The 27,006-nt window shown below is 40.7% G+C and overlaps 1 protein-coding gene across 1 annotated transcript in view; it reads right to left on the bottom strand.

The window, feature by feature from the left end:
* The window catches only part of TYR (tyrosinase), a gene marked incomplete at its 3' end in the record, with an annotated part of 37,794 nt that overhangs the window by 3,393 nt on the left and 7,395 nt on the right, over nucleotides 1-27,006 (bottom strand). The window contains exons 2-3 of the mRNA XM_010078890.1: nucleotides 23,350-23,566; nucleotides 16,550-16,697 (exon numbers count right to left, since the gene is read on the bottom strand). Coding sequence (XP_010077192.1) covers nucleotides 16,550-16,697; nucleotides 23,350-23,566 — 365 coding nt within the window. The remainder of the gene's footprint in view (nucleotides 1-16,549; nucleotides 16,698-23,349; nucleotides 23,567-27,006) is intronic.

The raw sequence follows: 27,006 nt of genomic DNA, 5'->3' as shown, positions 1-27,006 counted from the left end.
AGCACTGCCATTTCCCTTCCTTGCTCATATTTTGTATGAAAATTTTGAAAGAAGGAACCTTACCCTTGGCTTTTAAGAAAAGTTTCCCGGCTGAGTGGGAAAAGAAACCTCCCAGTTGAATCCAGTTGGGGAGAAAATCCATGGAGAGGGTATGACTTGTGCTGTTATCTCTGCTGTGAAGTACAAATAGTTCTTGTTGGGCACCATAAGCCATTTCATATCAAAGACTCCCCAACTGAGGCTGTTAAGTACCTTCATACATTTTTAAGGAAACTGGAATCCTGAAGTAGCCTATGGCTTTTGCTATCAGCCAGGTAGTGACATTGGCACAGTGCTCTTATCCTTGGGGACTTGTCTTAACTGAAAAGACTTGGGCCAAAAAAAGTAAATCTGGAGAAAATAATTACACTTTCTTTTGTTTCAGAGTACTGTGACTGCTGAATTACACACTGTAAGATACTTTTTTTCCTCAAATAAGGTGCTTTCTCCATCCCTGGCTACATTGAAGGCAGTTAACACCAAATGTACTCTCCTTCATGCAGTGCTATCCTTTCCTGTAGGCAAAGAGAACATATTTGAACAGCTACGATAGATCATCTGACAATTCTTTCATGTTCCTTGTGCTACAGAGGCAGTTGCTTTATCCAATAACGGGCATGTGGTTTCTGTGACAGAGAGAAATCAATGCTTCCATCATCAGGTGTTGATCCTCTTACTGTTGATAGAAGTTTTTCTTTACTTCCCTTAAAAGCAACCATGTTGTAAGTTTTTTCCTTTCAGTACCTTGAAAATATCTACTTGTTTTCTGTGCTTTGCTCAATGGCTGTAAACTTGGAAGAGCTTAGAGGTGCAAAATTAAAGCCACAAGCAGAGAGACAAAATGCTGATGCAATTAGCTGGTCCCTTCGTGGAGTGACAATGTTCCTGGTAGAAAAAGCTGTGTTTGCAGCAGAACAGCAGACCTGAACTCCCTGGAATTGTTGGTTATCCTGGCAAAAACACTGCTATTATGTTCTCTTCGTATGAGCCTCTGCATCCTCCCCAGTCCCTGAGAGCCTAACAAAGCAAGACTATGAATAAAATTACAGCTGGAGGGCCATTTTATTCTGTGTTGGCTCCCTTTCTTGACATATTGAGACTAAAAGTAAAAAAAAAAAAAAAAAAGACAGATAAGGAGTCAGATCAGGGCTGCGTAATATCCAATCCCCATACTTCTGTGCAAAAGTACTGGGCAGAAGTTCAGTGAAACAGAAATCTGGCTCCTACAGCAGTCTGGTTGGTTACTTTCCTCCTCAGCATGTAGACAAAGAGGGCAAATAGATAATTAGTTATTTGTATAGGTAGGAGTGACATTTTCCAGACATGGAGACTTTTTTAGCATTGCAATCCCAGCTAGACTGGCGTCATTTGGGAGATGTTGGCAGTGCTGAAGAGAGCAGATGGGATGTGAGCGTGGTGGCGATGGCAAGGCAGGATTAAAGGAAAGAAGAGAAGAGCTAATCAAAGTCATTGGAAATTTTATTCAGGGAATGGAAATAGGAAGAACCCAACCTAGGATCTAGCAGGAATAGACCATAAATCTTCCAGGGTGATGTGTCACGGGCAATAAAGATTTAGGAAATAGAGATTTAAAATAAGTAAATTAACTACATGAAATGGAGATCAGTCTTCTGATCTAGCCCTAATGCCCTCTGTATTTCTTCATCAGCAAAGAAAAGTGACTTGGAAGAGGTAGTTTTATGTAAAGGCCTTGAGCAGATTAAAAAATAATTCTGTCTAGATTAGAGCAAAGACTGGTTCTATCTGGAAGGCTTCTTCCTTTGCGTGAAGAAATCAAAGTGCCCAAAGTGCATGTCCCAAATAAGAGGCTAAGGAACCAAAAGTAATAGGAGAATAATTTGAATTTTGAAAGATGCCCTGTCTCACATTTAGAGCTCAAAGAGGCTCAGTCTCTTGATATTGCACTTCCAAAGTAGAAATTATTTTGCAGTGGTTGTATTGCTAAAGTAAATATTGGAAGTTTTAGAATTACTAGATTATGATGATCAACAGTCTATGCAAGGATTATTTTTGTGGTAAGAAACACAATGCTTCTTATGTTAGATTTAGACAAATTTAGGCTAAAATAAGACTTGGTGTTTGTATTTAAATATTGGAAAAACTGATCTAGGGACATGGTAAATTCACTGTCACTTAAATCCTCTGATTCAGTCAGAAGCTGTATGCTTGATACAGAAATAACTAAAGGAAGTTACCTGGTCAGAAGGTTTCACTAAAAGTCATAAAGACAAAGAATATTCTTCCTCCATATTCCTTTTAGAAAGTATTAGAGGCCCCATTTTACTTCCAAAAAATTAGGCACAGTAAACATTACTTTCCGCAATTCATACTAGGCATCTTGAAGTGGAGTGAGACCTCAGCTGTGGGGCTACTTTGTGCCTACCAGACTATGATACCTCTTGGAGTCAGGTTATACCACTGCAAAGCATGGAATCTCATTTTTATTTAAGTATTTTGCTATATATCTGTAATACAGATCTCTCTAACCGTTCATGAGCTTGATACTTGTGTGTTCCAGCACTGATAGGTCTAACGAGCTGGTATGTGGTAAAAAAGTAATAAAAACTCCCACCTGATATATTGATGTTTTGGTAGTTTAAATTTTCATTCTGGGGAAATATACTTAGCTTTCACAAAGACTTTTAGTGTGGTAAGGTGCTTTCACAGAGAAAATTTAAGCAATCTATAGACATGGATAGATCACTTCCATTTAATTGCATATAAATAGATTTGAATATTTTTCTTGTTCTGCTCCATACATACCAGATTACACAAAGTGAAATTAAATGAGCCTTAGTGGAGAATTAATTAAAAAAAAAAAAACCCTTGTTTTAAGGAGTGAGGGGAAAAGAAGATTGATTTGAGGATGATTAAAAAAAAGACCAGCAATATATATTTTGGAATTCATATCATTCCATGAATAATATATGCAATGAATTTATAGCTGATGAAAGGATGAGTCAAGAAATAAAGAGGTTTATGTCACCAGTGGGAAATATCAAGCAGAGTATAAGAGCACTGCTGTATATAGGCTGGATAACTTCATACTGTTCCAGATAGTGTTGTGTGCTCTGAAAAAAGATTCTGCTCACAGGAAAGAAATCTTAAAACCTAGAAAAATAGAGTAAAACAATGAAAATAGGCATTTTCATTATCATTTTGAAAAGCATCTTTCCTAAGAGCCATTTCCCAACAGGGTGCCTCCACCATTGTAAACAGAGCTACACTTGACCAATTGCACTGTAGAAGAAACCAGACCTTAAATGTCTGTTATTAAAGGTTTCCTTGTATTGAACTACCACAGAGACACTGACGTGTAGTGTAAACCCGACTGCCCCTTCAGGAAGATTTTCTAGGAGAAGTTTAATCTGGTGTGTTTTACCTTGCAATTAAGGACAGCTGGAGAGAGGGAAAGGAGGAAGAAGAGGGTTCAGTACCTCTGTATGAATTCCTCTGCCACACAGCCAGGAACATGTGTGACACTGCAGGTATCCCCATGGAAGGACTACAGTCCACTTATGGTGAAGGTTCATGGTCACTCTGGGTCCATACCGCTACAGAGGACACAGTCCTGCTTTACTCCTGCATTCTTGTCCTCACTTTCCTTGTAAACATTTGTACAACCACGCCATAACCAGGATTAAGGAACTGATTTGATTTAAAACCAAACAACTCATTTGTTTTCATGTGTTCTGGGACAGCTGAGGTAACACAAAGTCACAGACCTGGTTCATCGTGCTTTTGCCTGATGGCCAGTACCAGCACAAGGGAGGAACAGAGATGAGCACCCCTGGGTAGCACTAATTGGTGAGCAGGATTTTTTCTTCTTCTTAACCTATCTGCCAGGTTAAGTTGACTTAAAGCAGCAACGAAACTGTGCCCTTTATTTCTCAGTAGCCTGATAAATCCATGCCTCAGCTAAGCCTGCACACAGACAGTACTAATGATTCAGCTGCTAGGTGTCAGGTTTGTAAGCCACTAATAACTTTATCATGTTCAAATATGAAGCCATGTCACTAGTTGTGCCAGATTTGATGTAAGGACTTTCATTCCTCATCTACAGTTGTGAGACTGAGGCTAGATCAGGCTGACTACGGCAGAAGGAAGGCAGAATACTGTTGCTTAGAGCTCATTTATACAATTTATTTCAGTATCATGAGATCTGACATTCTGTAAAATAAATCTGGCAAGCAACATGTATTTGCATTTGGAAAGAAAGGGAAAAGGAAACAAATTGAGGAAAGCTGAAATGCCAGTCCAAGGACTGTGATTACACAGTAGTCATCACTTTAAAAGTTGGCACTAGTCAGCTGGTGTTACAAAGTCACCTCAGGTAATTCCCATCCCAAGCATTTGGGAGAAATATCGGTGCTTCAGTCCTGGAAGAGCTGCTGATGCTGAGGTTGTAAAGTCAAGGCACTGTACTGTTTGCCAATGTATGCGGTTATATTGCAGTGTCCTTTTTTTTTCTTTTTGTTTTAAGTTGGCTAAAGACACTACAGGGACTCTCAGGCATGTTGTAAACAAATTGCACTGGTCATAATGCAAGTGTCTGACTAAAAAATTAAGAAGCTGCCCTCAATTATTGTGAGAAACCCATCCAAGGCCTCTCAGACCATGTCTCTTCCACTGTTGAATCACTGCAGAGGACTTCCCTGGGTTACAGTGCTCTCTCTGTGTCTAGCTGCTGGGAAACATCTGGGTTTCCACCATCACTTCCAAGCTGCAACATGCGGTAGCCATCCTTGGGCACAAGGCTTCTTCCACAACCCCTTGCAGTCCCACTGTCAAGTTATTTCTATACCAGTTCCTGAACCAGCTACTGGAGAGATCTGTTTGTGCATGTGTGCGTCTGCCTGTGGGTGAGGCAACTGGGAGACCAGGGGATCCAGGGGCAGTTGCTGGGTAGACTAGGCATCTAAAGCCAGTTACTGGGGGATCCGGAGTGTATAAATATGTATATATGCATGTATATATTTATATGTATATTTTCACATAACAGGATTTCATCCTGGTCAGCCAAAGAAGGCAAGAAGATAAAGTTGTTGGTGCTGTTGGAATTTGTGTGGGTGCTGTATTTTTTGTGTTCATCTGCGTAGCTGGTCAACCACATAAGCATATATGCATATGCATATATAACTCTTGTGTGCATGTGTGCCCACTGATGGTCAGCTTCACTACTGGTTAGACCTGGGAACATGGAGCTATGGTAGCCATGTCTCTGTTGGGCTACCAGATTTGGCAGCCTGCAACACTTTAAACACAGACCTGCACAAAACAGACAAAAAAGGATGCTTCAGCCCAGTAGAGCTCTTTCATCATATGATGCAATGATTCTGATTTTTTTCTTGGAGCATACATTCCCATGTAGATCAATTATATGTCTCTGAAATATAAATATTAATTTTCATTAAAGGTCTGGCCTACTTTGTTTTTTCCCTTTACTTCACCTTCTGAACAAAAAGTTTGTTTTTGTGGACCACAGTGCAACACTGAGGGACAATGTGCAGATGACATGAAGCTTCTTACTTATCCGGACAGATTGGCACTGGCTGCAGCTGCCTCCTAAAGGACCATTCTCTGGCTGAGGCACTGTGCTGACACCTTCCCACCCATTCCAAAGGACCACCAGAGCTGGGGAGCCATGTGGTGCCTCAGGATCTTGGCACTGCTCTGCTTCACCATCCCACTGCAAGCATCTGTACTTCCATCTCCTTTGTTCTCCTTTATGGCATTGCACAAACTGGGTGCTTGGGAAGTGTCAGATAAAGGAAACAAGAGGGAGGGTGACAACAAAGTTGTAGTCCCACACAACCAATCCCATCTAAAAGAAAACCAAAGTCACTTTCTTTGCCCATCTCCTACTTTGTTGAAAGCTTCAAGGTTACTGCAGCTGCTGGGGTTATATTTTTAATATTCCCTCTACCAATGTGATTTAGAGCAGTTTTCCCCCTTATCTTTAAAATGCCCTCAACACATTAAGGGATGAAGGAAATAAAAGGGTCTTCAGCCTTTTATGTCAGGCAATTTGGGTATCCATAGCCATTTGGAGAAGATGCAGTTGAATCATTGCTGCTTAGTGTGCTGATTTGGGTGCAGAGTGTTACATAGCTCCCAGTCATTGCTCCAATAATCACGCAGCACTGCAAATGTTTCTCCTCTGGGATAAAAAAGGCAGCGTTTCCTCCAACCTCCATCCCACAGAGGATTCAATCCTAACAATCCTGAGCAGAGATCGCTGCAGGTGATGTGGGACTAAGTGTCGCTCCTCTCTCGAAGATTGCTGCTGAAGTCCTGGATTTCTGTTCCCTCTTTGCCATGCTGATTTCCATGAGTCACCCTGTGAAATGCGTAACTCTTCCCAGAAAATCTGTATAGCTGCTTGCAGCTTTGACCCTATTGCATATAAGTCTGGGGCACAGCTCCTGTACCACAAAACCCAACCTACTGGGCAGCCCTGTAACTTCTGAGTCAATAAACCTCACAGAAATGTTGTTTTCAGACTTCTCGGAAAACTGGGTAAGCTGAACCAACAAGTGCTGAGCCCAGCTGTTTGATCAGTTGTTGATGGATTGCAACATAAAAAGCTTTATTCCTACTGGAGAAGGAGATAATGGATAAGCTGAGCATGACACATTGCTCACGGCACTAAAGGCAGGAGCTGAGTGTTAGAAACTGTGTAGGAATCTGTGCAGAGGAATGTCAGTATTCTCTAGTGTAGGACTAGGTAATGGCCTCATCATCACCCAGGTATCGACAGAGCAAGCTGACTCCTGTGGAAGCTTATTCTGCACCTCTGCTGGAAAGAAATGGTGAGTTTAGGTAAGGCTTAGCTGGGATGAGATTTGGACTGATATCTGATCACACACCAGTGAAAGATGGCAATGACTCTTCCTAGGTGCAGGAGAGCAATTCTTGTTCTTTAAAAGAGATGTCTTCATGTATGTTTTTCCACCCTTCGTTGTCAAGCAAATGCAATTTTTTGTCTAGAAATATTTGTTTCTCGTTCAGATTTAGATCTCCAGTGCTGCCCAACACTGCAAAACCCAAGATATAGATGAGACACAACAGTGTGTCCTGTGTGTTTTTTAAATAAGGAAATCCAAATCCAACCATGTGTTGCATGGAAAAAAAAATAAGGTTTGCTGGAGAGTATATCTTGCGTTAACTTTTTCAGGTTCATCTTTGCCATGGCTTGCAGCTAACAGAAAAACATCAGCTGAAGTTAGAGATAGTACAAATGCCAACTGCTGCAACGTTTAATAAGTAGTTTCCCCTGAAGAGAAAGATAACAAGCCGACTAAAATGGACTGCTGGGGAGGTAGCTGGACTGACTCTGTGTAACCCACTCCTGTGCTCTGTAATTCAATTCTTTTGAGACTGAGAGATTGTCATTATTGAGGTTCACAAGGGCATGTAATATATAAATCACATCCGTGGTAGCAAAGTGATAATTTCTTTTGATGAATAGAAGGTAGCTACACGTGGGTGAGAAAAGTACCATGTTTTCCTGTGATTTTTTACCATTTGAACAATTACAGCAGTTATTATTGCAGAAGTGCTGCAGGAAGGAAATTCAACACTATGCTAGCTGTCTGCATCAGAGCTTGTCTTGATCGCTGTGTCACAGGGAGAGCTTTCTCCTCCTCCAGCGTTAAGAGAATAGGTGAAGATTAACCATGTGGCTCTTGCCAAGTTTTAGGGCAAAGTAACCCTTCTTTTTAAAAACCACTAATCGCTTGCATAATATTTAGTGTACAAAGTGATCCATTCTATAGCTGCGTTGGCTGAACTGAAATCTTGCTGTAAGAATGATATGAAACATGCACTTTAAATGGGACTGTTTGAACTGAACCTCCTATACTATTGATTTTTAAGAGCAGAATGGGTCATTACAAACATCTAGACTGAATAATGACATGGCGGGTGAGATTGACAACTACTGTATTTCACTTATAACCCAGAAGATGTCCATTTAACCTTCTTCTCACTATTCCCTTAGAACAAGGTGAATAAACAGCGCTATAGGTTTTATACATGCCTAATCGATAAAAAGAACATTGATCTCCAGAGCCTGTTCTTTGTCCTTATTCCTCTCTGTCTCCAATTCTATATGGTCTGTCTGTGGGTTGCCAGGGGACTTATTTGTGTGTTTAGATTACTTAAGACGCAGGTGCAGCCTCAAGTGTACTATATAGATTTGGCCCCTGTCTGTCCAATGTGTAAAGCAGGGAGGTCTTCTGGAGGAGTGTTGGTCTAAACCTATAGTCCTTTGCTGGTGCTCCTGGCCACTGCTCTAGCCCCGATACACATTCGATGGACCTGTGACGTGTTCCTGCATCCCTTTGGATGCTCTGCAATTGCAGCAGCAGGAGATGCCCAGCCTTACGGAAAGAGATGTTAGAGTCCAGCTTCAGTTACTCAGTGTGTGATTTGCCTTTCAGCCCTGGACACAGCGATATCAAAGGAGAGATACTGGGGAGCTATGTTTCTCAGCAACACCCCAACCTTCCCACTTACACTCTGTTCTCCATGGATATATTTATGTGGTATTTTGCAGTAGATGTGAACTCACTCTACCCACATACTGAGCCCACTTTGAGTGAGTCAGCTCCATCAACAAGCTGAGTAGCTCTGGCTAACATGCTCCTAAGCCTGAGAGGTTAAGAGGGGAAGGTTAACAGCTCCGTTCAGTGCCAGCCAAGGGCTTGTGATAACAGAGGGAGTGTGTGTCCCCCTGCACATCTGTAGACATCCCCACAGAGGACCCAAATTAGGACAAATCCTTCCCTGCTTTTGTTTCTAAAAATTTCTGTGCTTGAGTTTCCCACCCCTTCAGTACTGATCAGCACTGCATCTCATACTTGTTGTAGGAGTTTGTGTGTGCCAATAAAGCTTGTGACCAAAGTCACTCCTGGCCCACCCTCACATGAAGCACTCCGCTGGAGAGCAGTTTTCTTCCTCTGATGTCCCTCCTGGTAAAACAGAACTGGTTTCTGTGACATGGTGGCTTCCAGCACAGCAGCTGCTGGTACTGAGGTGATTTTGTTAAGCATCAGAGCAGGGTGAGAGCTGGGCTGCCTTGCTGCCGTGCTGCAGAGCCTGCTGGTGGGACGGAGCTGTGCAGGCTGGTCAGCGCTCTCTTCCCAGCAGGGGTTGACTAGTACATGCAAGGTGGGGAGAAGAGGTCTGAGAGGCAACTGCCATCCAGGATGCATTGCAAAAAAGTAATTAATTCCCCCAAGAGCTTTGGAGGTGGGGAGATGACTTCCCCAGGCTCACTCTCATTACATACACCAGTAATGGGTCATACACCTGAAGCATTACATGTGTTGTGGGTGTTTGTAATATAGCAATTTAAGAACTTGAGTTTAAACAAACTCTCTGTGCTAGCTAGGCATTGTGCAGAGGTTAAAAAAAAAAGCATTTTGAGTGGACTCATCCAATCAAAAGACAAAAAGGTGCCTCAGCAGAGTTGCTTGAATCTGAGCTGATTGCTAGTCAGTAACATTTTGACTATTGTCTTACTGACTATAAGTGGGGCTCAAAAGGAGAAGCCTGCATTGTAGCTCAAGAAGAATAAAGCTTAGCCAGTGCTGAAGGTGTGTTTCTGTAGAGGGAGAAACCAGCAGCTCCACCAGCTGTGGCTCTGATGCAAGCCTACGTGTTAACAGGTAGTTAAGGTGTGAGCAGTCGTTGGTTCCAATGCCGATGCTATCCCTCACCCAGGTGCCAGGGGACAAAAGAGCTCTCTGGGGCAGTAGGGTCAATGTAATCTCCTGCTTGGTGCTCCTCACTATTCATAGTCCTACAGATAAAATGGTTTATGGGGACATCTTTGGATATTTTGCTACTACTCCACAATGATCACATTTAAGTGCTTCTCCAGCTGTCCTTGTCTTCCTGCTACCTTCCCTGTCTGCTTCTAAAGTGGTTTTGTTTTTCTCTTTATTCATCTTGCGTGCATTCAGCATATGCAACCAGTCCCACTGAAACCATTCAGCCCCCAACAATACTGTCCCACCACTCCCATCTCTGCCACACCATGAAAATATTTTTTTTAAATTATTTTCTACACTAACACTTTATAGTCCAGATGTTTAATTTTAAAAGGCAAACTGAAGTTTATGGACATGTATCCCCAGTAAGAAGTTACTGTAACACCCACCAGCTTCCACAAGATTTCACTCAGCTGCCAGATATCAAAAGACATATTAGCAAAATGTAAAAGCTTTTAGGAGGTAAACTAGTATTTGGGAGCATTAGGGGCTGTCCTGCTACACGCCATCATCTCAGCTCTGGAAATGGTGCAAAAACATCTCCAGGTCAGTAGCAAATCCCAGGGGCTTTGCTCATAAAAGCTGTATTGCTTACCCCATAGCAGTATCTCAGTGATGCTCATGGTTCCACTGAGTGGAAGGACTTTAACCATGTTTCACCTTCATGCCAGGAATAGTTATGGAGATGACTTCACCTCATCCATTGCCTTTATGCAGGCACTTGGGAAGATACAGTGCTGTCCACAGACAGTAAAAGATCCTGAGCTGACATGATGCAGAAGCACTGTGGGCTTACTGTTGTTGTGGGAGGAGGTATCCTGCTGATGGCAGCCTCTTGACCTGCCTTTGTTTAACAGATTTCATGTGGCTCCAAGCCATAGTTCATGCAGCTCCAGAAAAACATGAGTTTTAGGCTGTGTCATCAGTTTTTTGCAAACATACCTCAGAAAGCAATAAGAGTCTTGCTATGCCTGTATCAAGGGAGAAAATTAATCACACGCCTAGTGTTTATGCAGTGACTTCTCCTTTTGTACACTGCTTTATTATTAGCTGATATATCATTCTATTGCAATCTCTATCTCAGCTGTGCTTAAGTCACTTGTTTTGGTGTCTCTAAATTTCTTTATACCAAATGGGGATAACACTCCTTGGTCTCATGCTTTGTCTGTTTTGTGTCCCACTGGAGACAGTTCAGGGTGAGAAATGACTCTTATTTCGTGTATTAAACAAGTTTGGAAACCTAATGTTGCCTTACAAGAATTTCTAATGATTCCTTTAGAATGCTTTCACTCCAATGTTCCAAATTCTTGAAGTAAATAGTTTTTAACTGCTAAAATAAAGTTCTTGTTTCCTGTCAACATTTCAAAACAAGGGAACAACTTGGCTTTTCTCTTGCCATTTTTTGGTTTAAAAAACCTGAGATGACATTCAAGAGAAAATGAAAATGTTCTGTTTCAAAAACAGAGTAAAAATAAGAAGCTTTTATTTTGACATCTCCTGGGAATGAAAATCAAATTTCCTCTTGTCAAAGTATTTCCCAACAAAATCACTTTAGACATAATGCGCTTTTTTTTTTTTTTTTTTTTTTTTTTGATTGGAAGAAGGGACTGGCATGAAGGTGAGTATATTGAGTCCACAGGAACTCAAAGCATCCATAGTGTTGTCTTAGGGAATAGGGCATTGCTGGCATGCAAATCAGGATGTGCAGATTTGGTTTTTTAATATATATTTGAACAGATTGCTCCAGTTGAACACTTTACTGATAAGCAATGCGATAAGGAACATTTTATTGTTAGATCCTCAGATAAGCCAGAGTCTGGCATTTCCTAAAGTTCCCAGCTCCAGCCTGCCACTGAAGCAGAAGGGGTTATTTTAGCATCCTGCAGAGGAGTCTGTGGCAGCTGATGTTGCTGAATAGCACAGAGACACTTGCCTTGATTAGGCAGAATTTGTGGCATTTTCATTGGGCTCTGAAGCTGATGCGTAGGAGAGTTTCTCCTGCACCCACTTGGCAGTGTGCATGTATGTAAGTGACTGTAAATGAAAGTGTCCCCGTTCCCTGTGTGACCTTACGCTTGACTTGGGTTACTTTTAGCAGTGTGTGTGCACACACACAAATATACACTCACACCCCCCACTCCTGAAGGCTTTGTCACTTTGATGCAAGAATTTAGTCCTTTGTGATAGCAAGCAAACAGTGACTGAACCATCAAGATCAGTGTAGGGATGTCCAGCTGTCCCTTGTTGTTGTCATTTCATATAATTGAAAATGAAGCAATTGGTATTGCCTGTTGCTCACGTTGCTTTGATCCCTGAGAGACACAGTCAGAAGCTGGGAACATGCCAGGGGCTGCACAGACCAGAGCAATCAGACAGTCCCTTCATGACAGAGTTTATAATTTACATATAGGACAAGGGACAACAGATGGATACAAACAGATGGGAGGAGGACTAAGCAACCACACAGTGGGACCGCAACGGTCCACCCACTAAGCGAAGGTTTCAGCTGACTAATAGCTGAGCGTTTCTCCAAGTGTCATGTCGAAGGGAAGAACTTGAATTGTCATAGAATCTGTGGATGTCTAGGGTGAACAAATCCCAGCCGGGAGGATTATGGAGGGACTTGTCTGAATGCAAAACAGATGTAAGATAGAGACTGATATCACAAACTCACTTGGAGCGGTGAGTGAGTTCCCTAGCAATGACTAATGGATGATCTGGGGATGGGCAATGACGGGCCTTGAAAATAGAGACTGTTAGTTCATCTGATGTGACAGAAAGTAAAGAAAGGGTGCACCCTCTTTGGTGTCCCTAGAAAAATCAGTTCTAAATTGCTTGTCTTAAAATCAGAGCCTTTGAAAGTGATCCATATTGTTGTAATAAACCTTGTCTATTGCTGCAGAACTTAGGAATGAGATGAGAACTGGGGCCCTGTTGCATCAGCTGCTGTACAGGTATAAAGTAGCATGGAGATCTTTAATGGCAACTTATTTTCCCTGTTGCTATTTAGTTTTTCTTGCAGTTTGGAAGGGGAACTGTTGGAGTGGGGTGTAGAGGTCAAAGAGGGGAAAGGTAGAGAACAAATGAGAAAAAGATGGAAGAAACATTCAAAGGAGATACATGCTGTGAACGGATGAAGATACTATGTGGCTATAGGGATGCTGGGTCTGAAAGAATGGACTCAGAGGAAAGAGTTCCTTTCAGAGCAAAGAAAACACCTCAGGGAGCTCAAGTGGGACTGTGGGCCCTTGCTTTCACTGCTTGTGCAGCTGCTCCTTCCAGCTTGAGTGGGTTGACTCCTCCCTTGTTATTCCCTTGTGCTGACTGTAGAGCATATCTGAATAGCAAAGAGATCTGCAATTAAGAGAAATGCTTCAGAGAGCTAAAAAAGCTCTCATTTTTGCTGAATGTATTTTTTGTTGGTTTTTTCTTTTTTTTTTTAAGCCATTCAATTAACAATTAATAATTTTCAGGGTAGTCACCTGCTTTTACCAAGCACTGAGGTTTGATCCCTAGGCTTTCTAGTTAGCAAATAAGAAGGCAAGGAGCCTGATTTATTATTGCTAAGAAAGCTATTGCCTGGGTACCTTCATACTGCACTGCTGAAAGGGAGTGACCTAAAAAAAAAAAAACGAGGGGAGTGTTTGTAAGCAAACACTTTGCTTTTCACCTGAGAGATCTCAACTACACCTCTGCTCCATCCATCCTTCCCTCATTTTGTGCCTGGGTAAGAAAGGCTGGGGGTAGCAGATGGGAGGCTGCCTGTTGCACAGTTTGGAAAGCAGCTCCTAACATTTGGCTCACACCTGTCAGCAGACTCCGTATACGCTTGTTTATCCTCCTCTGTACCATATGTTTCTATGTAAAATCAGTTCCAATGATCTATTGCCTTACTTCTATCACTCCTATTATGGTCGTAACTGAGCATTTCACAGCCGTTAATGCATTTACCCTGACAGCGTCCCTGTTGCGTAGGCATCTAATATCACCCACTTTACAGATGGGTTAGCTGAAGCTCAGATCAATAGCTCCTCAAAAGCCTTTGGGCACATCTTGTTGAAATCAATGGGGAGGAAACACACCTCCAGGACATGTGAGGTTGGGAGAGCAAACTACACACACAGTTTCACCCAAGGAATTTGCAGTGGTGTGAGGAATCCCTCTTCTGGATCCTACATGGATGCTCAAAATGCTGGACCTTTCTTGATTTTTTGACATGGAGTTGTTCCCTGCCTTTGCAAGACCCAGCAGACCTATGGTTACTGGTTTCCAGTCTTTTTACACCCTTTGCCAGTACATTCCCATCTTACAACTCTCCATGTCTTTACCAAGGCCTGCAAGAGATGCTGTCCTTGGCAAATTTAGTGAAAAAGTTAGTTAAAAGCCCATTGGCCCAATATAGTGATAGAAATGAGCTCAAAAGTGTTCCACCCAAATGAGAAAAGTTGATAAGGACCAGAAAAAGTGCTTCTGCTGCTGTGGAGACTGTTTCTGCCATTTTCTCTGTTCTTTGCATTCTTGCTTGCCTCTCAGAAAATAACTTCTTCGCATTCCCTCAGAGTTAAAGTCTATGTAGGAGACAAACAGGGTTTTTTTAAATGTACTGTACGTACCTATCAGTCACCTACTTATTAATTATAACTAAAAGCATGATTAATCTGTCATGGATAAGGCTGCTAAGTAACCCTAATCATGCTAATGCATTTCTGTCACTTATACAAGAGGCAGCATTGTTATCAGTTTTTACATCCATGTGTACTAAAGCTCATACACACAGCAGCTGCAGAGCACTGGTAATGTTCTTCTGCCACAGTTGTGGTGAGGTTGCGTCATGGGTATCTGTATTGCCCCCGCAGTGCCTCTGCAGAGATTTATTTCCTCAACAGTTGCAGGATTTAATGATGTTATCTTTTGCAAATAATTTTGCCTTCTAAAATGAATAACTACAGTTATGAAAAGTATTTCCAGGGGCTCATAGTGACTGTGACTGAAAATCCTCTGTGGGAGGGGCCAGCATGAAGACCAAGGTGCTGCTCAAACCCTGCAATGAGTGGGAGCTAAGAGATGCGTAGGTCTTACACAAGTGTGAATGTCTAAGGCAAGCAATTCTTTTGAGATTGCAGAGGCATAATGCTTTTTCTTCTGTATTATTTTCCCCTGAATATTCAATTGATCCATTTTTTAATAGTCTAGATGTTGGAAAGTTAATTTCCAGGTACCAAACTCAAAATTTGTAACCACACCTGAAATCCTTGTGCATCCATCCTGCCAAGCAGCCAATGGGTGGGCATCCTAAATCACAGCTAAGGTTTAACTTTTAAAATATTCTGAAGAAAAGCTTTTCACAGAGAAGAATTACAAAAGTGACACCTCCAGAAGGCTGATTATACTCTACAGTATTAGGAGCAGAAGACAGGTGGGTCACCCTTTGAAGAAACCATTCCACTGACGCCTGAGTGACCTGCTTAAACTTGATGCCCTATTTCTGAATGGGTTAGAATAAAACAATTAGGCTCATTAAATATATAAGCTAAGGAGAAAAAGCCCAACTTCAAATTTGTCTTCTACACCAACTAGCTTTTTTGGTTAAATAAAATACAGTTTTATATTGGAGATTTGGTTGTGAACTGTCTGAAACTAAAGCATTTCACTGCAAGATGATGTCTGCAAGATGAAATCAACATCCCTTCTGTGCTGCATGCCTCAGTGTCCCAAAAAAAGGAACCATTTTGGATATCATCTGAATAAGTGCCTTGCTGCAAACTGGCAGGGTCTCAGTCAGTAGGTTTCTAAGCATACAAATTTATGGAAAATGTCCCAAAAGTTTATAAAGTGTAATAGTTCTTTTGTTCTAAGCACAGTAGCCAAGTCACAGTCAGTGCATGGTGAGAAAGTAGAGGAAGATTGGTAACACCATACAAACTGCTCCAGAATAAGTATCGTTTGTGTGGTTTTTATGGTCCTTTGCTTAGCTAACTTTCTTTTGTATAGTTCTTTAGTCATCACAGTTTGGTGTAACACAATCCACAGTAAATTGTTTGTAGCCATTTGCATATATTATAGTGTCACAGAAATTTTTAAGGTCACCATTAAATCTGGGAATGCTGTCTTTAACATAACAATTTCACTCTTTTCTTGAAAAACTGTGCTCCCCTACCCTTTCTTGTTAATAACTGTGATATCCTTCTGTTTGCTTTCTTTTCATTCTGCACAGCTGTACTCCTCTCTTTCATCAAGAGACAGTCAGTTTTGTTTGTCACACTGAAATATGGACTTTTTTTCTTTATTTATGAATAGCACACTAGTATTTTCCTTATGGAATAGAAATTAAAGCAGCACTGGCATTTAGAATGTAAAGGAACTGTTTCAACTGATTATAGTCATGTTAAAATGAGTCATACACTTTTGGTCCAAACTTCCTGACGTACACATCCATATATATTAATCACTATGACATCACTGAAGAACTATTTTTACCTTGGTAATAAAAGCTGAATGCATTTGTCAACTTCTCAAATTATATTTAATCCAGTGAACATACAGACAGGTTAGGAAAGACACTTGCTCTCAAATAGCAGCAGAGCTCAACTGTACACGTCTGAAAATGCTGTGCATGTAAAGCCATGTAAAATGTTTGCAGTTTTGAAATGCAAGTGAAAAGCACACCCTGAAAACACAAAATAAATTACGTTTGCTAGGATTAAACTCACCTGTCAACAAATGCGTGGTGTAGTACAAAGATAGGATCATTTGCAGAGCCTTGTACTTGGGACATGGAGCCATTCATGTAGATGTGAAGTGCATTATGCAAACCGCTTTGAGATATGTTTGATATTCCAGTTCGTGGATCAGCAAAGCCTATATATGCAAGAGGAAAGCGTATGGTGATATGACAATGCGTATAATTCTTTTCCCCGTAAGACTGAAGATCAAAGTACCTACTTTCACTTCATTTATGTTCAGCTTTTTAGAAAACGGCTTAGGAAAATACATAAAGGAGTGCTAATATATTTCAAAGGCACAGCAAAGATGAAATTAGAATAAGCTAAATTAAAACTCCTGCTAGTGCAGGAGTAATGTAGCTAATGCAGCATGTCAGCAAATGTATTGCTTAATTGCTTTATATTTTTAAACTTCTTTGTCCATTGTGTCTGGCTGTTAAAAGGCAACGTAATCTCTGCAAACATTTATGTGTGTGCATTTATTCATGCTGAGAAAATATATTCACTATATATTCATTTTTGATCTCTATATGTATAGGTTCCTAAGATAAAACAGGCTGATATCTCATCATATAATGTCGTTATAAAACAGGACGATATCTCATCATATAATCAGTCATTTAATATCGTTTGCCTCTTTACAACACATTCTTTTATCGATAGGAGCCAATACAATACAACCTATAAATTTTACAAAAGGATTTGGTAAATGATTGATAATCTTCCACAGTCAGACTTGCATGATGGAAGTCTGTGTATTGCTGCTATTTTGGAGGACACTTAAAATATGGCCTTTAAGAAGAGGTAACACTGCCCAACCCCTGCATAGGAAATATTGGAAGATGAGTCTCTCCGTTAGTTTTTATTTTGGTAGCCTGTCCGCACCTCAGCTCTGATGTTGGTTGCCCTTCTCAGCGTCCTGACAGCCAAGCTTCCTCCCTACTTCCAAGTACTCCTAATGGAAGTCAACTCAACCATCTCATCCTTCTCTGGGATTTTCCAGGAGAATAAAAGCAGAAATTTGTGTTGTCCTCCCAATCTGTTTCTTAACCTGATGCTAGTTCTACTATTTAACTCTCGCTGCAAAACCTCTCTGTTCTCTCTCTTTGATTTAGTTCCTGAAGCTGTCTTGTTCTCACAGTTTCTGTAAGCTGTAGGATGCAGAAGCATAGTGGAGACATATTAAAACATCTTTACAATTTAATAGTCAAATAAAAAGGGCTGTGAACATTATGCTTGTTGTGCTGATTCTCAGTGTTTTCCCAATATTGTTGCAGTTTATCAGATCTGTTAGGTGGGGAAAAGAAAGATCTTAGCTCTTCTCTTTGGGAAATGGCTCACACACTTTCAACACTTGATTTATTTAGTTATTTGGACCAAGAGCTATCATTTGAATAAGGATCAGCAATATACTTTTGAAATTAGTCTTCCAATAGTCCTTCTGTTTCATGCTGTGACTCACACCACAGGGCAATTTCTGCCTTTGCAAGCTGGATTCTGTTCGGAGGAAATCTAAAATATGCCAACCATCACTGGGTGTTCAGTTCATGGGACTGAACTAGAGCTAATGTGAAAGAAGCCCTTCCCTGTCCAAATCCTCATGTATAACATGGAAGTCGGGTCCTTAGTACCGACTGTATTGCTCTTTGGATTTGCTCCTCTTTGAGGTATACAAAGTGTTAATGGAGACATGGCTAGAGATGCCTTATGAGTAGAGTCATACTCTGTGAATGTAGAAACCTGGCTTTTAAACCCCACTGGGACTTCGATCTTCTATGTGAAATTATTACATGGCTTTGTCACTCTAAATTCCCTCATCAGGCTTTATCTTGTCTGTTAACCTCTTCAAACAAGGGAAAGCATCTGTCATAAACCCACTGATAATTACAATAAGGATCAATCATAGCTGTGGCACCTAGGAACCAATACACCGTAAAAGCCACTCATCTTTCTGATTGCAATAGTATGGCAAAGGTTTTGAGAAATTCAAGGGAAGTCAGAGTAGAAAATATAATCAAGACAGTTGGAGGATGTAGAGTTGGCTTATGATGAAAATGGTAAGACTTCAGGGTGGAGTGGTCTAGATTTAGGAGATAAAAAGGAACGCCTACAGATAACTGCAGGTTTTAAGTATATCAGATGTGAACCAGGATTGTTGAAGACATTGCATGGTGGCATAAACAACAACAAGCAGAAGTTCTCAAAGGGAAAATCTTGCCCACAGAAATCTGCCTGATTGTGAATGCTATGTCACCTGACTGTCAATAAGGGGAAACGACAAAATAAAATTTTGAAGAATGATGTACACTGATAGTCTGTCCAGAACTTACAGGAAAGTGGCAACAATTTTGGCCACCTTTGCTGGTGGCCACAGTGTGTGATCATTAGAATCAGCTGATTTAGCAATACTGTGAAATTTCTGTGAATATTAATGGAAAGTTATCTATTTGTATATCATTCTGAATCAACTCTACCACTTCTATTCAGCTGCATTAAGTTTAAAGGAAGATAAGCTTTATGCAGAGTCTAGGCAGAAGGCTAGATGTTCTGTATCAGACTTGGGATACTTCATAAAATTTCTCAATGTGTTGCAAACACTTGATCTGATCATTCATTAAAAAGTACGCAGAATACTCATTTTGGCTCTGGACAAGTTTTCACGGAACATCGGCAAATGAGCAATTTATTTTAATAATCAAAACCGAGAGAGCTTTACCAAGCGTTCAGTCAGTGTCAAAGGTGACATCATGTTTAGCCACGTGCATGAGAAGTTTTAATATCTGATCTCTTGTTATGAAAACTCCATATAAATTGTAACGTTAGCAGGAATAAAATCACATGAGGTGTCACTTTATTTTATTAGCCTGGATCGTATTCTTTTTTCTCAGACTTTTTAAAAGACTTAAGTACAATCAGCTATTCAGGATGACATAATATGAAAAGGGGTAGAGCCAATTAAAAAAAATATATGAAAATGTGGGAATTTTTTCAGAGTACAGGAAACATGTCTGAGGTGGCTGCAGTAAAATCACCACTACAGCAAATGTGAGGCCACAGATCTATGAGCGCAGTGAGCTAAAATAAGAGCTCCCTGCCTCCAGGTAGGGGAACTCCACTTTCACTGCCTTCCTTGCCCCTTGCTATGCCTTCCTCTCCCATGCGTTAACTGCACCTCATCATTCCTTCTGTGGACTGATTTAGCTCACTAGTCTGGCAATAAACTACCCCAGAGTGTGGGATGCCAGGTTTTTTCTGGGTTACTGAGCTACAGTATCTCATGTAAAGGTACAATGAGAACCAGTGTTGGTATCAAAACAGGAGCGAGAGCAGTAGCTTCACTGGAGCCAGGCCAAATTAAGTCAGATGGGGATTTAGCCTAAAGTTTATTATAGGAGGAGCTGATGATTCCACATGAAATTAAGGCTGCCTGACAGTTTTTAGGATGATATATAAGTGGTTGTCACTGAACATGCGGTTGGGTCAGGTATATGTCTTTTAACAGAATATTTAATTATATATTAACTGCAAATTGTACAATCTAATAACAGACACCACAGACGTCCATGTACAACCAGACAAGTACAAAAATTTATATACTGAAAGCAGGCAGTGTTTTCCTCAGTTGCTCATTTACCACTCACTGAAGCACTGTAAGTACAGTTAGCAGAGGGTATGCAGAGCTCAGAGAGCATTAGCAGTGGTCAGTGATACAGGAATGGAAGAACCATTCCAACAGTCCTATCTCCTCCAATTTTCTTAGGCGACTGCTTAAAATATCACTGGGCTATTCACAACAGTTTTTCAGGTGTTATTTTTTAAAGCAAAACTGGTTTTCTTGCAAAACACATTTTAGTTTTGTATGGCTTTCTAGGCCAGTGGTTAGGGCTGATGAGAATTTAAAGGTCAAATTCTGCTTTGCAGGTTGTATGTTGAGGGGACTGAGTGCACCCTGAGGGGATCAAGTGCACCCTCAGTAAGTTTGCAGCTGACACCAAGTTGAGCAGGAGTGTTGATCTGCTTGGGGGTGGGAAGACTCTACAGAGGGATCTGGACAGGCTGGATTGATGCGTCAAGGCCAATTGTATGAGGTTCAACAAGGCTCAGTGCTGGGTCCTGCACTTAGATCACAACAACAAGCTTGGGGAAGAGTTGCTGGAAAGATGCCTGGTGGAAAAGGACCTGGGGATGTCAATCAACAGCCAGCTGAATATGAGCTGGCATGTGCCCAGATGGCCAAGAAGGCCAAGAGCATCCTGGCTTGTATCAGAATAGTGTGGCCAGCGGGACCAGGGAAGTGACCATCCTCCTGTATTCGGCACTGGTGAGGCTGCACCTCAGATACTGTGTTCAGTTTTGGGCCCCTAACTACAGGAAAGACATTGAGGTGCTGGAGCAGGTCCAAAGAAGAGCAGCAAAGCTGGTGAAGGGTCTGGAGCACAGGTCTTATGAGGAGCAGCTGAAGGAACTGGGGTTGTTTAGTCTAGAGAAAAGGAGGCTGAGGGGAGACCTTATCACTCTCTACAACTACCTGAAAGGAGGTTGTAGTGAGGTGGGTGCTGGCCTCTTCTCTAAAGTAACAAGTGATAGGACAAGAGGTGCCTCAAGTTGTGCCAGGGGAGGTTTAGGCTGGATATTAGAAAAACTTTCTTCACTGAAAGAGTGATCAGGCATTGGAATAGGCTTCCAAGGGAAGTGATGGAGTCACCATCCCTGGAAGTGTTCAAGAAATGTGTAGATGTGGTGCTTAGGGACATGGTTTAGTGACTTAGGTGGTGTTGGGTTGATGGTTGGACTTGATGATCCTTGAGGCCTTTTCCAACCTTAATGATTCTAGGATTCTAGGATTCTATGATCTAGAACCTTAATGAACCTTAAGAACCTTAACCTTTTTCCAAACTTAATGATTCTATGATTTTTTTAAGTCTAGAGTAACTCCAGTAAAGTCAATGGCCTTACTTTGGATTTACTTTGGATTTAAAAGAGATTAGAATTTGACCTTAGGTGTATTGGCACAAACTTGTGTAAACAAGTAAAGAAGCATTGAAAAGCTTTTTGCTTAGAAAAAGAAGTAAATGTTAGCAACTATAGAGTATTAGCAAGTTTGTGAGAATGCCGTTGCGCAAAAGTGGGCACTGGCACAATAAATGCAAGCTGGCAATTAAGCTTGGCATCTGTACACAACAAAAAACTAAGCAGGCCATTTGTAAGAAAAAAAACTAACACAATATGGGCTTTTTGGCAGTAAAATTAGTTTAAGAACTTTCCACCACCTTTTTCAACATTAGTCATGTGTTCTTGGCTTCACATTGCAGTTCAGTATCTTGTTATCTAAATAAGTGTGTTAGTTGACAGAAATGTTTATGGTCTTGTGGTGTAAAGTTGAGTGTTGAAATAATTCAAGTTAAAAATAATATATATCCTCAAGGAGAAGAAATGGAAAAAAAAAACTGTCTCAGAATAACACTGTGTAGAATGGAATAAGCTCAATTTCTGTAATAATATAGATAAATGCCTACCGAGCCACATCTGGCTTGCATTCTGACAGACTCATCACCCAAAAAAGCCCCTTATTGTGGAACACTGTGGACACAGTTTCACTCCAGTGATCTCTGACTCTAAGGAAATGTTCTTATGGAAAGAAAGGTAACGTCACTCGACCTTTACTCTCTTCCATATCAGCTCTTGAGCTCTGTAGAGCTCCTTTAGCTAGGCTGTAACAGTTAGACAACAATATAGTAACTGGTTAATTACACTGGGAGTTGGACTATGAGAAAACATGGTCACTTTCTTAACAGGATTTCCTTAGAATAGAGAGGATCTAATATTAGGTTGTTTTTGGGTTTTGGTTTCATGTCTACTGAGGATCTAAGGAGGGGACATTCATTGCCTCAGTCTGAGGCAATAAACATATTAAAAGATTTGCTTTCTTGTCCTCACACCAACTCCTTTATTGCATTGTTTCGGCCCTTGCACAGTTCCTTGCAAGCAAAAATCTCTGGGACATCAAAAGTAAATAATATTTGGTTCATATGATTCATATATGAATATTCATATTCATATATGATATTGTAGCAATATTTATTGATAAATATACTATGTGCTATCCTTGTTAGCAATTTATCAAGTTTCAAAAGAGATTGGGTAGACAGATAATTAAGAGTAACTATCTCTTTTAGGAAAGAATCCTTGTTTGTTAGCAAACCAGGAACATTCAAAACAAGTTAGATTGTTAGATCATTAAGATAAATAACTAAATTCTTCTAGAAATAGATCATTTTTGAGGTGCAACTTAATCTGTAATCCTTAGAGTTCGGGGAGAAGTTTGCTGTGGAGTTCACAGTGGCAGAACATAGACATAATATGCAAACTGTCAGCATCCTCTTTCACCCTTGTTGTCCAGCCAGGCCTCTGGAAGACAGTGGATTCCAGGGGAAACTTATAACCCACATGGACATGGTTGTGATCATGTGTAGGTAGATTATTAGATGATCACCTTTTATGCAGTGTTAGATTGCATTGCTGTGCCTGGTGCTGACCACAGGAGGAGATAATACCTCTTAATAGATGTATTTAGGGTCTGATCTAGTTGCATTTAATGTGATTTTTTCTGTTTGTTGCTATTCCAGGAGAAAGCATAACTATTTCTTTTTTTTTCTTCTTTTTTTTTTTTTTTTCTTTTTGTGTGATGCTTTATGGAATCAGCTCAAACTGTCCAGGGTTTAAAGACTCTAACCCCAGGGAGAATCAATTCACAGATGGAAATGGTGTAATACAATAAAATATGTTACCTTCCAAAGTGTTTCGGAAACTGAAATTGGCCATTTTATCCATGGATCCAGATTCATAGTTAGTCAGTGTCAGACAAAATTCAACTTCAGCTGAAGATGGGAGCCTTGGGGTCCTTGATTTATCATTGTTCCCAGGATTTCGCAGTATAGGGCCCTCACTTGCGGCATTGCATAAAGTCTGTCGGCTGTTGTACTCTTCAGATCGAGTACAAATTACCTGTATAAAACACTTTCTATTAGCAGAGTTGCAATTGTAAAAAACAAAAGGAAACAAAAGAGTTATTCAATTAATATTTTTACAAAAAAAAAAGAAGCAAATAAAATGTACAATGTAATGTTTGTTGCAAGAACATATTTTAATTTTTAGATTTTCTATGTATGATTTTAATATAAGCTGGGTTATTTCATAGAAAGCACCCCTCTACTACAGTGCACATTTTGAAATAATACACTGGTCAGTATCTGAAACTACCCATATGAACTAAGGTATCAATTCTTATTTATGCCCTTGAAAACTCACTGAGGCTAAATGCAGTGTTACCTACCAATGCAGCAGGACACAGAGTTAAATCTCCTGATGCAGTTGCTAAATGGCTGAGGCTTTTTGGCTTCAGCAGACCACTGAAAAAAGCTATGGTCACAGATTTTTCTCCCTACACAGTAAGAGGGGGAATTGTTGACTTGGAACATGAAAAAAAAGTATAGTTTATTCTGAAAATATCTGTCTGTGCTATGTCAGACTAAATGGGCCCTTAGTTTCACTATGTCTTGATGATGCTATATGTACAAAATGGGAAAAGGCATTACTGTACTTCCCAGGAATATTGTGGGGATGAACATATATCATGAGCTGAGCTAACATAGTGGTGGGTGTTGCGAAAGGACTTTAAACAGAGAGATGGATACAGATATTAATTATTGTCAGAATCCAGCATCATTTATATAAATGTTCTGGGTTCACAGGCAAAGTGCAGTCACTATGGCATAGCAAGTCAGTATTTGTCAGATGATCTGTAGAAGCTGCCCGTCCAGTTTGAGACTCCTGGCAGAGCAAGGTGGTTCAGTGTAACTTCAAATGATAGTCCGGTAATTTTGTCTGAGTCAAACTTCTTCACATTTGCTGTGGGTTAAAAGTGCCCACGCAGGCTGTATGTGTCACTAAAGTGTTGCTCAATATCTTTTTAGGTCACAGTAACTTATTTTTTACTTAAGGACGTGGGTCCTCTGATGACCATTTGCTTTCATAGTAGCTCTCACTCTATCCCCTGCCTGGCCAGAGAAGTGATCAGAATGAGAAGGAGGATCTTTTTCATACTCTGGTACAATAGACCTATGGGGAGTTAGTACAAGAACTAACTCATATTTCTACTTCATATTCAGGAACTTGCCTGACATGGAGTCAGGACGGAGGATGGAGCAAAATATAATAACACAATGACAAGCTGAAGATCAGACTAGAGGGTTTGGTGGGTGCATGTAGTGGTACAGCTGATGGGTCTATGAAACAGAAACAGCAACAGTGGCTCAAAACTCTCACTCCCCAGAAGTTGTTCTGTATCCATTTCAGGTGAGGCTGAGACTCTGAACCAAAACTGCTGTTTATTGCTTTGCTTCTTTTCTGAAAAACCCACCAAAGCAAATAAAACTCCAAACCACCAGAGATCCCTTCAAAAAATAAGACTCTGTGGTTAGCAGGTAATCAACGTGGTTAATGAGAACTTTGTGTGGAGAAAGAGCAGGTCTCATTGTTGCGCAAGACATCACAGGGGAGAAAACACATAACACTGAAACCTCCAGACTTCTTTCATCCTGGAGGTGTACTTCTGCCTCATGGACCAAAACAATGACGGAAAACGTGAGTGAAAGCAATCATCTCCGCTGTGAATGGGATGGAAGAACACGAGATTCTCTATTAGTGAAGGAAGTGAGTGGGAGATTCATTTCACCAGTGCTAGCCGTGCACAAATTGCCAGATTGAAGCAACAATTTAGGACAACTTCTGCAGTCAATAGAGAGAGAGGCATCTCCTGGGTGTGATTCAGCCCTCCTAAGCCAGATGTCTGGTAGGTGAGATGTACTTACATCCAGGGATGCCTAACTCTCTCCATTGACTAAGTCAATGAAATAAAATGGGTAAAATAATCAACGCAGAAACTGTCTCTGGACTGCAGTTAACAAAGGAAGCAAAATTAAGAGTGTTCAACTTAATGCTCTGCTTCTGCATTAGGATGGGGTGAATCACACCCTGGAGGCATGGATGTGCCTCTGAAGTGACTAAAGACAGAGCCAAAGGCAAGTTGCTGTGCTGCCTAACTAACTTTTGAAAGAGTCGAAGGAGATGCGATGAATCCTTCTCTGAGTGATTTGACCACAGATCCACAGAAAACATATGAGGGAGCGAGTGATATAACCTCGATTTCTTAAGAATCTGGAGTTCTTAAATGATAAGTTTCCTATGAATATGAATCTCATGAATAAATTATTCTCATCTTTTTTTGAGGAGATAAGAAAGCTTATCAGAGAAATTTATCTTTAGGGACTGCTCTATTAGCTGAAATCTGCCCCACTCTGTTAAAACTACTAAGGTGCCCTTGGAGGCTGTAGGCAGTTGTCCAGCAGTGAGTTTCATGTGCACATTCCCCCCAGAAGCTCGCCAAGTGGGTCAGGATTGTCTGTCTAAGAGGGACTGAGGTCAGGACTGTGTCTCTAAGAAGACTTTCAAGAATCCCCACAGAGAAGGAAGAGGTAACGACAGGGAGAGACCTACAGTTGTAAACACCAGGTGTAGCTACAGTGCTGTTTTTGTTGTTTTGTTATTGAGAGAGTTTATTCCCATTAGAAGAAAAACAGGGGGATGATTCAGCCTGAGAAGAAGAGCAATGAAGAAGGCAAGTGTGTCTTTGCTGGTGGAGCTCAGCCCATTTCCCAGCTGGCACTTGGGTCCGAAATTCCACGCATGTGGATTTTCTGTTTAGCTCTCTTTCCTATGGACCTTATCTAGGTCCATATCTTCTTCTGGCTTATCTCCCCTGCCATCTTCTATATTTTTATTCTCTCCCCACTGCCCTGGGGTTATATCCCTGTTGGGTCCTAAAGAGGAATCACATGCTGCCTTCAAGATTGGCTTTTCAGATATTCAGACAAGGAATCTTCAAGCATGAGCTCAAATATATCTAAACAAAAGAACATTTCCCCTTCATTCTGTCTGTCCATTTCAGTGGGATTTAATGCAACTGTTAATGTTACAAAGCCCATAAACGTTTAGAGTGATTTTTTTTTTTTCCAGTTATGTCTCAGTGTAGCCATCATTAATGGTCTGACTAACTGAATTCATCCTAAACAGAAGCCAGATGCTATAAGGCATCTGGTAACTCATACTCAAGAAATGCCAACATAAGGGGCATGAATGAAAATGCATATCTATGACTTATTTGGTCTTAACTGAAAATTAAAGCCTGTCCATAAAATTAGCCTGGATGCTTTTCCAGAAATGTGTTACTTAGGTAAATATAAATTATCATTCTATCCTGAAAATATAATTTGATATTTTATCAGTCACATGATGTGCAAGTGGTAACAGAACATAGGTCAGTTAAATGGTTCTTTCTGGATGTAATCTGCATATAGCACACACAAAATGGGTCACATTATTGCCTT

This window comes from Pterocles gutturalis, unplaced genomic scaffold (genome assembly GCF_000699245.1).
Source record: "Pterocles gutturalis isolate BGI_N339 unplaced genomic scaffold, ASM69924v1 scaffold21163, whole genome shotgun sequence".
Taxonomy (NCBI): domain Eukaryota; kingdom Metazoa; phylum Chordata; class Aves; order Pterocliformes; family Pteroclidae; genus Pterocles; species Pterocles gutturalis.
The sequence above is the reverse complement of the archived record's forward strand: the minus strand, read 5'-3'. Positions and strand labels throughout refer to the sequence as shown.